Source organism: Periplaneta americana, chromosome 3 (assembly GCF_040183065.1).
Source record: "Periplaneta americana isolate PAMFEO1 chromosome 3, P.americana_PAMFEO1_priV1, whole genome shotgun sequence".
NCBI classification, from domain to species: Eukaryota; Metazoa; Arthropoda; class Insecta; order Blattodea; family Blattidae; genus Periplaneta; species Periplaneta americana.
The window spans coordinates 108,653,955-108,668,863 of record NC_091119.1 but is presented as its reverse complement, the minus strand read 5'-3'; the positions used below and the strand labels follow the sequence as shown (position 1 = coordinate 108,668,863).

General features: G+C 35.4%; 1 protein-coding gene across 4 annotated transcripts in view; it reads left to right on the top strand.

The window, feature by feature from the left end:
• Positions 1-14,100, top strand: part of LOC138696364 (ubiquitin-conjugating enzyme E2 Q1) — a 54,938-nt gene extending 40,838 nt beyond the window's left edge. For all 4 annotated transcript variants that reach the window (XM_069821222.1, XM_069821221.1, XM_069821223.1 and 1 more), the window contains exons 7-8: positions 6,513-6,579; positions 12,533-14,100. In XM_069821222.1, coding sequence (XP_069677323.1) covers positions 6,513-6,579; positions 12,533-12,564 — 99 coding nt within the window. In that variant the 3' untranslated portion in view covers positions 12,565-14,100. The remainder of the gene's footprint in view (positions 1-6,512; positions 6,580-12,532) is intronic.
• Positions 14,101-14,909: the final 809 nt, after the last annotated feature.

Below are 14,909 nucleotides of genomic sequence, written 5' to 3'. Positions count from 1 at the left end.
ATAAACAAAATTCATATGACCATCTTTGATGAACGTCATCCTTCATAAAACGTGCATATTTAAATTATATTGTGTGCTTGGATTGCATCTTAATTTAAACGCAGTTATATGTGTGAGTATACATGCAGGGTGGACCTAAGTTATTTTCTCTTAATGTATCAGTAAAATTAAATGCTGACAAGTTTCTGGGACTTCAGTTGTTCAAACCAAGACAATATAATATAAATGGGATCTTTTCATTGATGCAAATGTTCTGACTAAGGTTTGTAGAACTTGTGGAAGGCATGTGTGTAAGTTAATACAAGATTTGTACAAAAAGTCAACAGACTGACATATACAATACATACATACATTCATTCATTCCATACTTGCATCGTGCATTACAAGTGCTATGTTCAGTTAAAGTTTGTCGTGTTCAGCGAAGTTAGATGTTCACTCTGCAGAAGAAGACCTGTCATGTTTGTTTCACCTTATTATAAACTTATTCGCTGTCCTCCACTCCCACCCCTTCATGTTTTAATTGCTTAGTGATTTTAGCATGGATATTACAATTGGTTTTTCGTATGAAATAAGACTAAGTTTGTAATGTCTTAGTTGTCTCTCTCATGTTCGAACATTGCAGAACACTACTGCAGCATACATACATACATACATACATACATACATACATACATACATACATACATACATACATACATACATACATACATACATACATACATATCCTGCACTCCAAATTTAATTTCAGTCTCTTGGTGTCAAAACTACTTTCTTAGAAACTAGCCTAGACCTGAAGATGTCATTTGTTCTGACTGAAGGAAATATTTTCTTGATTAAACTAGCAGAGTAAATACTTAACTTTAATGTAAAAACTTTCACCTGACTTCACTTTTGGAGAAAGATAATAATTGAAAGTACAGTAGTAACAAAAAAAAAACCGGACCGACCCTTGTAGCTAATTTCAGAGCCTTGTTCATTCCAGAGCGTCGGTGCATATTCCTTGGACCCGAAACCACCTGTGCAGTTGAACAACAGCCATGCAGCTGGTTACTGTTTTCGTCTTCTTTGAATGGCTCAGGTGCTTGGGTCACGCCACTATCGTGCAAAAGGTCGCAGGTTTGATTCCTGTGGCAGGCAATTTTTTTTTTAAGTATACAATAGTAATATTCATTGTCACAGCTCATGGACCTAATTTCATTTTAGTAAAACAAAATGTGGATTATTATTTGGCCTAAAAAAATAAAGATTTATTTGGAAGATGCATCTGGTCTTCCGCTAACAAAACAAAAAATATATTTTAAAAAATTTACAAAAAATAATTAAATAAAATAGGCTATTGAACTACTAATATTTTATATATTATTTTAATGTACCGAAGTACATATGATATTTCCATGCAGATATTCTGCGTCATCATACGATGAAAGAGTAATGGAACGGAGAAAAATTCTCTCCGGCGCCGGGATTTGAACCCGGGTTTTCAGCTCTACGTGCTGATGCTTTATCCACTAAGCCACACCGGATACCACCCCAGCGTCGGACAGAATTGTCTCTGATTAAGTTCCAACTCTTGGGTTCCCTCTAGTGGCTGCCCTCTGCACTACGTCAGAGATGTCTATGAACATAGGACCGAAGTCCACACATGTGCTGAGGTGCACTCGTTATGAGTGACTAGTTGGCTGGGATCCAATGGAATAAGCACCGTCTTAAATCACAAAGTGATTTACGCATATCATATATATTATTTTAATGTACCGAAGTACATATGATATTTCCATGCAGATATTCTGCGTCATCATACTTCGTGATTTAAGACGGCGCTTATTCCGTTGGATCCCGGCCAACTAGTCACTCATAACGAGTGCACCTCAGCACATGTGTGGACTTCGGTCCTATGTTCATAGACATCTATGACGTAGTGCAGAGGGCGGCCACTAGAGGGAACCCAAGAGTTGGAACTTAATCAGAGACAATTCTGTCTGACGCTGGGGTGGTATCTGGTGTGGCTTAGTGGATAAAGCATCAGCATGTAGAGCTGAAAACCCGGGTTCAAATCCCGGCGCCGGAGAGAATTTTTCTCCGCTCCATTACTCTTTCATCGTATAATGACGTAGTGCAGAGGGCGGCCGCTAGAGGGAACCCAAGAGTTGGAACTTAATCAGAGACAATTCTGTCCGACGCCGGGGTGGTATCCAGTGTTGTTGTTGTTGTTGTTGTTTTCTAATGCCAGGCATTTGACAATGAAGTCATTTGACCTCTTGCACTCCAATATTTTTCAAAGATATTATCATGACCAGCCACTGAAGCACAGATTTTGAGATGTTCCGAATCCATTTTTTGGTTTGAGTTGCACAATGGACAGTTAGGGGACTGATATATTCCAATTCTATGCAGGTGTTTGGCCAAACAATCATGGCCTGTTGCCAATCTAAATGCAGCTACAGACGATTTTCGTGGTAAATCGGGAATTAACTGTGGATTTTGATGCAGAGAGTTCCATTTTTTCCCTTGGGATTGTGTTATTAAATTTTGTTTGTTGAAGTCTAAGTATGTAGATTGTAGAAAATTACTAAATTGTAAAACTATAAAAATTTGTAAAAATTGTAATTGTAATATTGTAAAATGTTGACATGTTCCACATCTTAAAGCTTCATTGCTCATGTAAGATCTATGGAATAAAATAAATGAATGAATGAATGAATAAATCTTTTCACAGAGTAATATGTAGATTTAGTAACAGGTCTGTAAGTAGCAGTGCTGCCCTTCTTTGCTAAAGCATCCGCATTCTCATTTCCCAGGATTCCACAATGGGATGGTATCCGTTGGAATACAATTCTTTTATTGAGTGATATTAATTGAGAGAGCATTTTAGTTATTTCTGCTGTTGGAGATGAAGGTGTGTGTTTAGAGACGATTGATAGAATAGCTGTTTTGGAGTCTGACAATATAACTGCATTCCTAAATTTATTGATGTGGCATAAAAGATTCCTGAGACTTTCCCTTATTGCAATGATTTCACCATCAAAACTTGTTGTTCCATATCCAAGAGATCTATAAAGTGAGAAGAGACAGCACATAACACCTGCACCGGCACCTTGTTCTCTGGAGATCAAGGATCCGTCAGTGTATAAATGAAGCCAGTTTTGTGGAGGGTACCTAATATTAATTGTCTCTAAAGACAATTGTTTTAGTATTTCAGTGTTTACTTCTGATTTCAGTATTTCTTCTGTTAAATTTAGATTATATTCTATATTTAATAGAGTTAAAGGGTTTGGTTTAATTTGTAAGTTTTCTTTTAAATTCGGGATATTGATTTTCTGTTTTAATTCTTGAACAATGGATATCAAACTTTTCTGAGTTTTCAATCTACAGAGAGGACTGTATGAATGCCAATTGTTTCCTGGTAATCTGATAAGTTTTTCATATTGAATCAGTGCTTTTTCTTCTATTGTCATTTTGATGCTGTTAATGTTAGTGAGGAATCTCATAGAATCTATTGGAGTTGTTTTGATTCCACCAGTAATGAGTCTGAGAGCTTGGTTTTGAACATATTCTATGTCGTTTATGAAAGGTGAAGTAATCAAAATTTCTCCGCAGTATGTCAGCACTGGCTGTATAAACATTTTGTATGTAGTGTTCAAAGTATTCCTAGAGAATTCCCATTTCTTTCCTGCTAGTTTTTTTAGAAGGGAGAATCTTTTACGAGCTTTTTCAGAAATGTATTTCAAATGGTTGCTCCATGTTAACTTACTATCGAAAATAACTCCAAGATATTTGGATTCGTAAGTCCTAGGAAGGTGTTGGCCATTGTATTGGATATTGAATTCTCTTTCTTTTTTACCAAGTGAAAATATTTGGTAGTTACTTTTGCTTAAATTGAGTGTCATCAAATTTGATGTATTCCATTCATGTAGTTGATTTAGAGCTTTAAGAGCAGAATTTTGAATTTTGTCTCTATGTCTGTAAGATCCGGAAATCCACAAAACTATATCATCTGCAAATAGTGCTGTTTTCATGTTTGATTCCTCTAATAGGGAGGGTAAGTCATTTATATAAATATTGAATAAAGTTGTGCTGAGGACAGCGCCCTGAGGTAGACCTCGATATGTTTGTCTGTAACTAGAAAGTGAGTTATTGAATTTAGTGGCAATGAATCTTTGACTAAGGAATTCTGGTATCCAGTGTGGCTTAGTGGATAAAGCATCAGCACGTAGAGCTGAAAACCCGGGTTCAAATCCTGGCGCCGGAGAGAATTTTTCTCCCTTCCATTACTCTTTCATCGTGCTAATATTTTGTCCAATAGGCTTCAGCTTCTCTGACAGCTTCTGCTCGCCTAGGCATGGAATCCGAAAATAGTCAAGATCTTGGGCGATATCCTCCCAGGCATCAAGAACATGTTCCCAGAGTTCATCATGATTCCGAGGTGGTCTGTCTGCAATCAGTTTGCGCGTCCTTCCTTTTAGTCTGGCCCATGCATTTTCGATAACGTTCATATTGGGTGAAAGGGGAGGCGGAGCAATCTCTTCGATCTCTGGCGCCTCTGATAATCATCTCAGAATGCCCATCGATTTGTGTACTGTGTAATTATCCTGCAGGAACAATAATGGTCCATCTGGATAACGTTCACGGGGAGAAGGGTAAAACACGTGCTGCAAAATATGAATATACTGATTCGTGCGCAGAGTCCCATCTATCCGCTGTAGCATTCCTGCTTTGTCTCGAAAAGTCATCCACACCCAGAACTTGATGCTAATGCGCTCCTGCTTTGGGTTTGGAGCCACATAAGCACGACTGTGCTGTTGGCCAGCCTCGCGATAGACACAAACAGGTCCTGCATAATTAGTCAAGATCTGGGATTCGTCAGTGAAGATGACTCTTCCCCAATCGACGCCATCTAGACTGTTTGCATATGCCAGGTGGTCTATGGCTTGCTCCTCAGTAGGAGTTTGTTTACGAGCAGCCCTATAGTTCCTAATACCCGCAGCCTTAAGACGATTGCCAACCATATTACAGCCTCCAGGGAATCGAGAGGGAGTTCGTAATTGACTTGAAGACATAAAAGGATTACACTCACGAATTCGGAGTAATGCCCTGTCCTCTCTTCCCGTTGAAACTCTCGGACGCCCAGATCCACGGCATCTTTCAACCCCCCCCCCCCCCCCAGTTACTAGGTATCGACAAGCCCACCTCTTCGCAGTAGTTTTTGCCATTCCTAGCCTATCTGCAGCCCAAGATATGGAATATCCGTCATCTAGCAGAGCTGTCAGTCTGATACGTGTTTCTCTAGCAGCATCCATTTTGAGGAGAATCTGTTCATAGCATTCTGTTTCGACTACAAATTTGTGATAAGGTGCAACATATAACGTGATTTAGTAGCGAGTTTCTCAATCCAGTGATACTTAAATTAAATTAAGAGATGTAACAGAAACGTTTGTTTTCACAAGTAATGCAAATTACATGAAATTAGTTCTAAATTAAAGCTACTCATATAACGTAGTCTCCTTTTAAATCACTTGTTGTATGACAGACTCTCAAGGAACGTTGGTTCTCAAGTGATTCCGGAGCACAGTGACAGCACGATAGACTGGTAACCAAGACTTTCGTGGTTCGAATCCAGCCTGGGAAGGAAACTTTTTTTTTGTTCCTTATTCAAATTTATTCCCAATACGTTTCGATTGCAGCGATATTTTACTACTTAATTAACTTATTATTCCCAGAACATGAATTTTACCAGCTTGTTTTCTAATGGCTTTCGAAATTGGCTATGTCAGCAGTCGAAGCTACAACAATTTCAATAGATTACTCGCTATCTTGTGAATGCGGGTGTGGCATGCACAGTGGCTCATTTCGGGGACTTTGATTATTCTGTCGGTCTGGGTTTTTTTTTTTTTTTTTTGCCACTACTGTACATTCAATGTGATGGTTTAAAATATCTAATATTCTTGGTTTTTAAGGCATTTTGAATTTCTATCTGGAGTAGTTTGTCTAGTTGAGTTTATTTTGTTCACACAATCACCTCTGCTTCTACTGCCACTGTAATTATTGTTGTAATAATTGTCATCACTTTGATTTTCTTTAGCTCGTCAACCTGTATAGATTATCATTAGATCATTGCTCTATGTTGAGTTGAATCTGATGATGTGACTGTTCTCTGTGTTTGAATATTTTTTTATATACTGTATGGTTTGCCTATTGGATTCAGATAGAATAGCCTAAGAGAATCGAAATAAAATATAATTTTAAAGTGTTACATGAAAGGCAAAATTTTTTCGTCCCTTCCTGTTGATCTGGAGTTCCATTCAGCATTCTTTACTGAAGTATGAGTGTTGTCAAATAATACAGTATATTTTAATGGTTATTAAATATTGGCGTGTTTCGAATGTGATTACTGTATCATAATGCAGAATAATGACTTCGTATTTTCTGTCAAGACATGTATGAGACAGTAAATAAAATATATTATATGAATAATATTGAGTTTTTATTTATTTGTTTTTTTTATTTTTTTATAGGGCCAGTACAGTTTGGCAAGAGCACAACAATCATTCAAGTCTTTAGTCCAGATTCATGAGAAAAATGGTAAGTTCATAGGATTTGCTTGATTCTCTTTCTAGTTTTTCATGTGAACTTCCTCTCCAAATTTGGATTAGAAATATCCAAAAGGGATAAGTTGATCTGTTTCCGTATAGTATATTAGGATTAATATTTTCTATGTGCTTAATACAAGACAGTTCAAAGTGACTGGCAGTATTGTTTGGCAAATGAATCTGTGTTTCTAAATAATTTACATTTAAACTATGTTAGCGAACACTGACAGCTACTGTCCAAAGTTATCACTGAGAATGTCTCATATTTTATATGTGGTGTTGTTAAGAAAATGTGACAAGCATAAAAAAATAGAATAGTTCTAATTCGTGCAGGAATTGGAAATCAAACTGAGCATATTTTGAATAATATGTATCGGCAACATTTGCTTGAATAACAGACAGCAGGTTATGTTTATATATAATAAAGTATTTGATGTGTTACAGGCTTATTGCAGGCATTGTCACGAGCATTTGGAATGTTATTAGAATGGACAAGATCCAATAAAAAAAAATGACACCAGTGCTCGAAGAAATGGAAACAGATTTATTTGTCAGACAACACAACTGCGTATTCAAGTCATATAAACCCTTCATGAGTTAATTTTTTTTAATAATATTAGCTAAACTGGAGAATTTGTGTGGGGCTGTTGAACCATGCTGTTACCATGACAACCAAGTACACAATGTCACCAAACATAACTTTGTCAAAGTTATGTAACATTATGCATGAACCTTATAATGTGATTTATGGTTGCTGCTAGTATTTCCTCTAAAGCTGGGTTATTTCCCTTAGACCAAAATCACTTCTCTTCTATTTCATGGCTTGGTATGGCCTGGTCACTGTTAATGAGCATACTGTTGTCACACCAGGAGAAGTCGTCAGAAGTACTTAGATGAGGCGAAAGGGAAACAGGCGCACTGCGCTGTTCACGGCAGTATTCCTGTTTCACAAACATCTACTTCACGTGTCTGAGAGTGTTTGCGGCTTTGTTGAATAATATTGGCGCTTTTATTGTACTGTTTTATTAATTTCAATAGGACTGTTGTTTTCAATATACCGCAAGTCTTTGTATTGCTTTAGTTATCGTTTGCTTTTAGTGTTACTAGTGTTGATAATAATACAGTTAATGGAATTTATGTTATTGTACACTTTCAGTTTAGGCTTATATAGTTAGCAGTTTTTTTTTCTGTTTTTGTTTTTGTTTATTAATTGTAAATATGTCGACAAAGACGAAACAAGGACTGACAATCTATAGTGAAGAAAGAAACATTATTGCAAATATAATAAAATGCTGCGATGAAAAAAAGAACAACGAAAGCTATAGCAAGGACAGAAAAGTATTGTAATTAATCTATCCACGAGAATGATACAGCATATAAAGAATGAAATGAACAATTGTACAGAAGAAAGTGTGTTGTCGACACCTGGGGAAAAAAAAGCGTAATGTCCAGACAATCAAAATGCAGATGGTACATTTCGTCTTTGATTCTCTATCGCTTTTTTAATTGTTTTCTTACCTTTGCGTGAATTGTCAATTAATGTTTTAACGTCAGCCATCTTAACGTCAATTGCTAGCTTCCATCAGCTGACAGCATGGTAGTCTATATTGGCAACATAGCAATTCCAAGCTCGGCCGCTTAACTGTTATGTCCCAGCTTAAAAAAAAAAACAGGTATAACCTATATAACCCTGTTCAACATAAGTTTTGCTCTGTAAAATTTAAGTTTTGGTCCTAACAAGGTCATGGTGCATAATAAAATATTGTAAAATATGCAAGAATAATTATTCAGTTGTCGAATATGCAATATGGTACCGATTCTTATTGAAGTTGCAGTATAATATGTGTATACAATATAACCTAAACCAGGTACAGTATCTGTTATTATACAGGGTGATTCAGACCACCCGTAACAGTCATTTATTTCGGAAACTAGTGCATGAAAATTTTCGAGACAAAAATATTTGAATTGGTCATTGCAAAAAGGTCATGAGTCAACATTTTTACGAAAATGAGTTATGCATTGAACATTGTGATGTAGGGGTAGCCCGACCAGTCTATGTAAGAAGATCATGAATATACTTTCAAACAGTCCTGAAATCGAAGCTTGAAATTTCCACTTCTTGCAGAAAGGTCATGAGTCTTTGACTCGTGACCTTTTTGCAATGACTGACTTTAAATCTGTAGTCTATATTCAAAATGTTCATTCGCGGGAATTAATAGTGTTTCTTGTATCCTTTTCATTTCAACTTCAGTACCCATATTTGAAGGTAAGACTTGGTTGTGGAAAGATATCAGTATCCGATTCTTCAAGTTTTACCAGCTAAAATACGCAGTTCCCATCTTGCAGCGTCAAGCGAGCTGCAATAGCAGAATTAATGGTTCACCGTAGAAGGTCAAAAAATTGTATGCCAATATTAATAAAATTTCTGAACTTAGTCTAAAAGGGAATAATGTTTGTGGATTGACCTTTGATTTTATGCAAAATTTGCTGCTGCCAAATATTCCTGTATAGAACATTTTTTATTTGAGACAGTTATATGTTTGGCATACATAATCAAAAACTAATCTCTCACATTTTTATGTATATCATGAAGAAAAAGCACACAAAGGTGAAAATGACGTATGTTCATTTCTGTTTCATTACATCAAGAAGCATATTCTACAGAATGTAACTGAGCTGCATCTATTGTCTGACAGGTGCGCCAGTCAAATTAAAAACAACACAATGATCCGCTTTTGTTTATCCATTGTAACAACAGAGTGATTCCAAATTATATAATGTTACTCTTTCCAATAAAAGGTCACAGCTTCCTACCAAACAACAGGGATTCTGGGACTGTAAAGAAACTGATAAAAAGCTATGATAGGGTCTATCTACCTAAAGAATATGTTATGATTAAAAAGGTGTCAGTTCTCAGTAGAAACCATTGATGCTGTGCCTGTACTGGACTTTAAGCGATGTTGGTCTATTTATTACAAGAAGACTTTTCTCTCTGAATCAAGTATGGGAAAAATTCCTAAGGTACATAAAATGTCTTTTTGTCCTTTTAAGTGGATGATGTTTGAATACAACTCAAGCTACTCTGGTCAAATAAAAACTTAACAGTTCATCGATGGTGCCGGCAAAGAGAAATTCAATCTCCTTCACAGTTACAACAAGAATCCTGTACTTCCTACGGAGTTGACTTATCCTTCAAAACAGATGCCTATCAATGAAAATAAAAGGGAACATTCTTAAGGTGAAGAAGTACATATATTCCAGCTTAGTATACAGAGTTTTACGATCAACTTCAGGAAAGGCCAAGACAAGGAGGAAAAGAAGTTGAAAATGATCAGGAGGACTAAAAACAAACAAACAAAAAACTACTTTCTCAATCTATCTTCTATCCAAAGTGTGTAGATTTTCATTAGAGTTCATTCTTCTAGATAAAATATAGCTATACAGTGTGATTCACGAGGATTTACCATCCTTTACGGAGCTTATTTCCGAAGACATTCTGAGCAAAAAATATCATATAAACATGGGTCCTATTCTCAACATTAACAGAGTTACGTTTCGTTATTGGAACACATTGCTGTGAAGGCGTGATTTTGGTCAGTGTGCAGTCAGCAGCCAGCAGCCAGCGCGAGTGCTATGGAAATCAAAGATAGCTGTATGCAGTTACGTAGCATGACGAGTGCCGTTTACAAGCGTGCGGCGACATTTTTTTAAATGTGTTGCAAACTCTCCAAGACTGTAAATTAGGATGCAAAATTGAACTGCAAATAATTAAGTCAGTGGAAATGGTGTGATTTATAATAACTGTTGTGATAAGTGCATTAGAATAATGTAAATTTTTAGTTAAAAATAGAAAAAGATGTCTGTACGAAGCAACTAAGGACTTCACAGCACATTTTAAGCATCATAAAACTTTCTAATTAAAGAACTGCTACTTCTGAATGGTTCATTCTCTATTTGTATTATTCTTTTACCTTCAAACTAAAGAAAAACGTATTTTACAAACAACTTTAAATTAGCTGAAAATATTGAGAATAGGAACTATGATTATTTGACATTTTTTTGTTCAAAATGTCTTCAGAAATAACCTCCGTAAAGGACGGTAAATCCTTGTGAATCACCCTGTATAATATGAAAATAGTACGCATAAGTGTTCTCATTCATTGTATATTGGTGCATTAAACAATTTATATAATTATAACATTATTTCCTAAAAATATAGTTTATTAATTGGTAAAATGTGGACGTTCATTGCAAAAAGGTCATGAGTCATTGATTTTGAAAATGTGTTTTATGCCAAACAAAAAATGTTAAATGAAAAATATATAATGTAATATTTTCCTCGATAACGCTTTAATCATTGACAGTCGTATGAGAATTAAAAATTAGGTAGTTTATGCTGTAGGTAGTTTTTTCTTTCTCCTGTAAAATTTCAGTTTCTTGACTCATGACCTTTTTGAAATGACCGATTCATTTATAACTAAACCACATGTGAACTTTCACTTGAGCTTGATTTCATCAATCAGCTCTAACAGGAAGTAGGCTCAGTGGCGTATCACTCTAAAATTTCAAATGGGAGTCGGGGTCAAATATGGTACTTTTTGATAGGGCGCTTCAAAACAAACAACTTTCATAGGAAACGTTTTTATCAATTCCTACGCTTTCAAAGAGAAAACGTACAAAAAGATAATGTCATCAATATTGAGAAATGTTACAAGACGAAAATGTAAACAAGACAATTAATATTGACATGTTACTGAAAGGCTTGACAATTCCATTAATTTTTTATAAATTTTCAAACTATCTGCCGTTCTAAGCAGCACATACCTGTAGGCTACTCTTCTTCTAACACTGTCAGTGACTCCAATAATTCGGCGTGGTCAAGTGACTAGCAGAGTAGGAATTAATAAAAACGTTTCCTATGAAAATTGTTTGTTTTGAAAAGCTCTATCAAATGGTACCCTATTTGACCCAACTCTCATTTGAAATTTTAAAGTGATACGCCACTGACGCTACTTCCTGTTAGAGCTGATTGATGAAATCAAGTTCTAGTGAAAGTTCACATGTGGTTTAGTTATAAATATTTTGTCTCGAAAATTTTCATGCACAGTTTCCGAAATAAATGACTTACGGGTGATCCGAATCACCCATTACTTTTACGTACTTTTCTCATTGAAAGAGTAGGAAATAATAAAAACGTTTCCTATGAAAGTTGTTTGTTTTGAAGAGCTCTATCAAATGGTATCCTATTTGACCCCGACTCCTATTTGAAATTTTAAAGTGATACGCCACTGACCCTACTTCCTGTTAGAGCTGATTGATGAAATCAAGCTCAATTGAAAGTTCACATGTGGTTTAGTAATAAATATTTTTGTCTCGGAAATTTTCATGCACTAGTTTCCGAAATGACTGTTACGGGTGGTCTGAATCACTCTGTATAATGTGGGACACAATTTGTAGGCAAATTTAGGTTTAACGAAATTTCACTATAACGGAAATAATTACAGTACCCCCTGAAGTTCGTTATACTGGAATTTCACTGTAGTTAAGTATATAGAGGTGAAATTCCAGTGTACGTTTCGTGAAGGAATTTGGGAACATGGAAGCTTTATGGTCCCATAGCTATTGTGGAAGTCATAGTGAAGCGAAAGTCCCTTTCCATTGCCTGGAATCGAACTCGCACACATAAAAATCATAATCAGATGCTCTGCCAACTGAACGAACTTGGTTACTGGAGATATACATGTTTCATGTAGTTCTTAGAATAATGTCAGTAATTCAAAATAAAGGAGATGAAATATAAATCCATGTCGTACTTATTTTGTGAAATATTTGTGAGGAAAGATTGAAATAAAAGTTTTCTGATCATATGCTTTGTTATTTTATGTAAAGGATGAAGGGAACTGTTCGTAATGATTCTTATCACTGTATTGATTCTGTTGCAGGCTGGTTCACGCCACCCAAAGAAGACGGCTAAGTCTGATCGCCTGTGAGACTGTTTCTTTATTTTTATTATTTTTCTCATGTGTAAGTCCTGAAAACAATTAATGAAAATAAATTACAAGCCTAGAGACTGATGGGATGGAGTGCACTCGTCTGAGCACTCAACCCAAACACAATTAATTGTACGTGGCAGTAAACTGGTACTGCGAGCGAGTGTTGATCTGGTGACATTTATTTATGAACAGCTTCGAGTGACAAGCAAGTGGAGACTTTGTGGCAGTTGATCGCACAGACAATTGTTTCAAGTATATAAAGAAGTGTGGCGACTTAGATGCGGAAAATAATTAAAACTGATTTCGTGAATGAGATAACACTTTGCTTGTGTTCTTGTAGCTTTTTTTTATGTATGGGCATTGTTGTGAAATTAGGGCCTCCCACTTAAAAAAATCCTTCCGATGAAACTGATGAGCGATATTGTTTTTTTTTCTCTCCCTTCAGTTTGTGTTCTTAAAATCATCTTATATTCATTGTTTCATAATAATGGCAGATAGGAAGTTGTTGGTTTTCCTTACAATTTTATCTCTTCTTTTAAAATTATTATTGTGATTATTTTGAGACAGTGGTGATTAAGTGTACTGGATTTGCGAGAAGTTTCTGGCATATTACAAAACATTCCACATAGAATTTGTGTGGCTGCAAATTTGATGTACAGAGAAGGAACAGAATTGTTTTAAAGTTATGTTGTTGCTACTCTGCATGTTACCTTGGCTTTCACTTTGATGCACTTTTGACTGCTCTGTAAGATGACGTTACATTCTAAATCATAATCCATCTTGTTTAGACCATACTATATCCGATTGTGGCTAAATAAACTTGAAATATGTATTCAACTTTAAACTACAATTATATGTAACATATTTCTGTTACAAAAAGGGTTTAATAAGCTTGGTTTTTCTGTAATCTTAAAAATAAATTAGATTTCTTGAAGCCATTTAAACAAGTCTGAAAATATAAATAAACACGATTTTTATTTAGTGGACGAGTAAATGAAGACCAGTATACAAGGTAGTGCTGCTAGCCAGGAGCATGGATGCCGTCGTAGTCTCAGGTTATTGATGCAGTTGCATTGTCCAGGTTCCTGGCCGTCTTAGTTATGCATTTGTTACACTACAGTTTACCTGCAGAGTCGGATTGAGTTTACCAAACAAGCTCTCATTTCACACGAGTAGAAAGGACTGTTTGAAAAAATTATATTACTGAAGAACTATACTGATTTCGATTTTCCTTCCCAACATTTGAGTTGTGCTTTAGTTCCTATTTTGTTTTCTACTGGATGGATTCAGTTGAACTGTTCTCGTGACTGGAAGTGTGAGAATATCTGTTATTTACAGGTTGGTTTGGTAGATTCACTCAAGTTTGTAAAGAGAGGTTTAAATAAGATAAGGTCTTATTTCTTTATTAGTTATAAGATAATTTAGTTAGTCTTAACTTGTATTTCGCTAATGTATAAAAAAAAAAAAAAAGAAATACTGTGTCTCAAAATCTAGGAATAAATTAACATTTGGAAGTACGTTCAGTCATATTTATTTAAAAATTAACAGGGAACTTACGGAAATATAATGATTGTGTGAAATGTCTATACTCGAAAGTAATAAAATACAATAAAGTATGTACATCCTTTGACACAGAAAATGGTCGATCTCCTGTAGTGTTAATTTGTCTAAGTGTCATTCGGGTTAACACGTAATTTACACGAAATATTAAGCATCATGGTCGAGGATGAAATTAAGTCGTAGCAGCGATGTATGTGTATGACACAAAACGATATACTCCCTATGAAGTCTTTATGGCTTAGCGATAGAACTCTTATTGTTCCAAAGACCAGGCTTTGAATCTATGTAAAACACATGGATGTAAATACTCGTATGGCATACACAATGATTCCCAAGTTATTCTGAGGTGGGTCTTAGTCTCTGAACGATGACTAATTTTCGTATTGAAGGTTGTACTTTCATTAACGTTGTAGCATATTTTATTTGATATTCACATATATATATATATATATATATATATATATATATATATATATATATATATACATAACCCATATAGCCAATATTTCCGTAACTATTATGTGAAAAACCTCGAAGCACATTAAATAGAGAATGGAGCAAGATGGATGCTGTGGAGAACTACGAGGCATGAAGTTGTTCTTACACTTCTGTTTCCATGATACCATGAGTGACATTAAACTTCTACTATTATATACAGTATGTATATAGTTCGAATATAGACATTTCACATCAGAAGTTATGATTTGAAGTAGAACAGATTTGAAAAACATCTATTCACAGGCTAGTTTCAAAACTTTGCCAAACA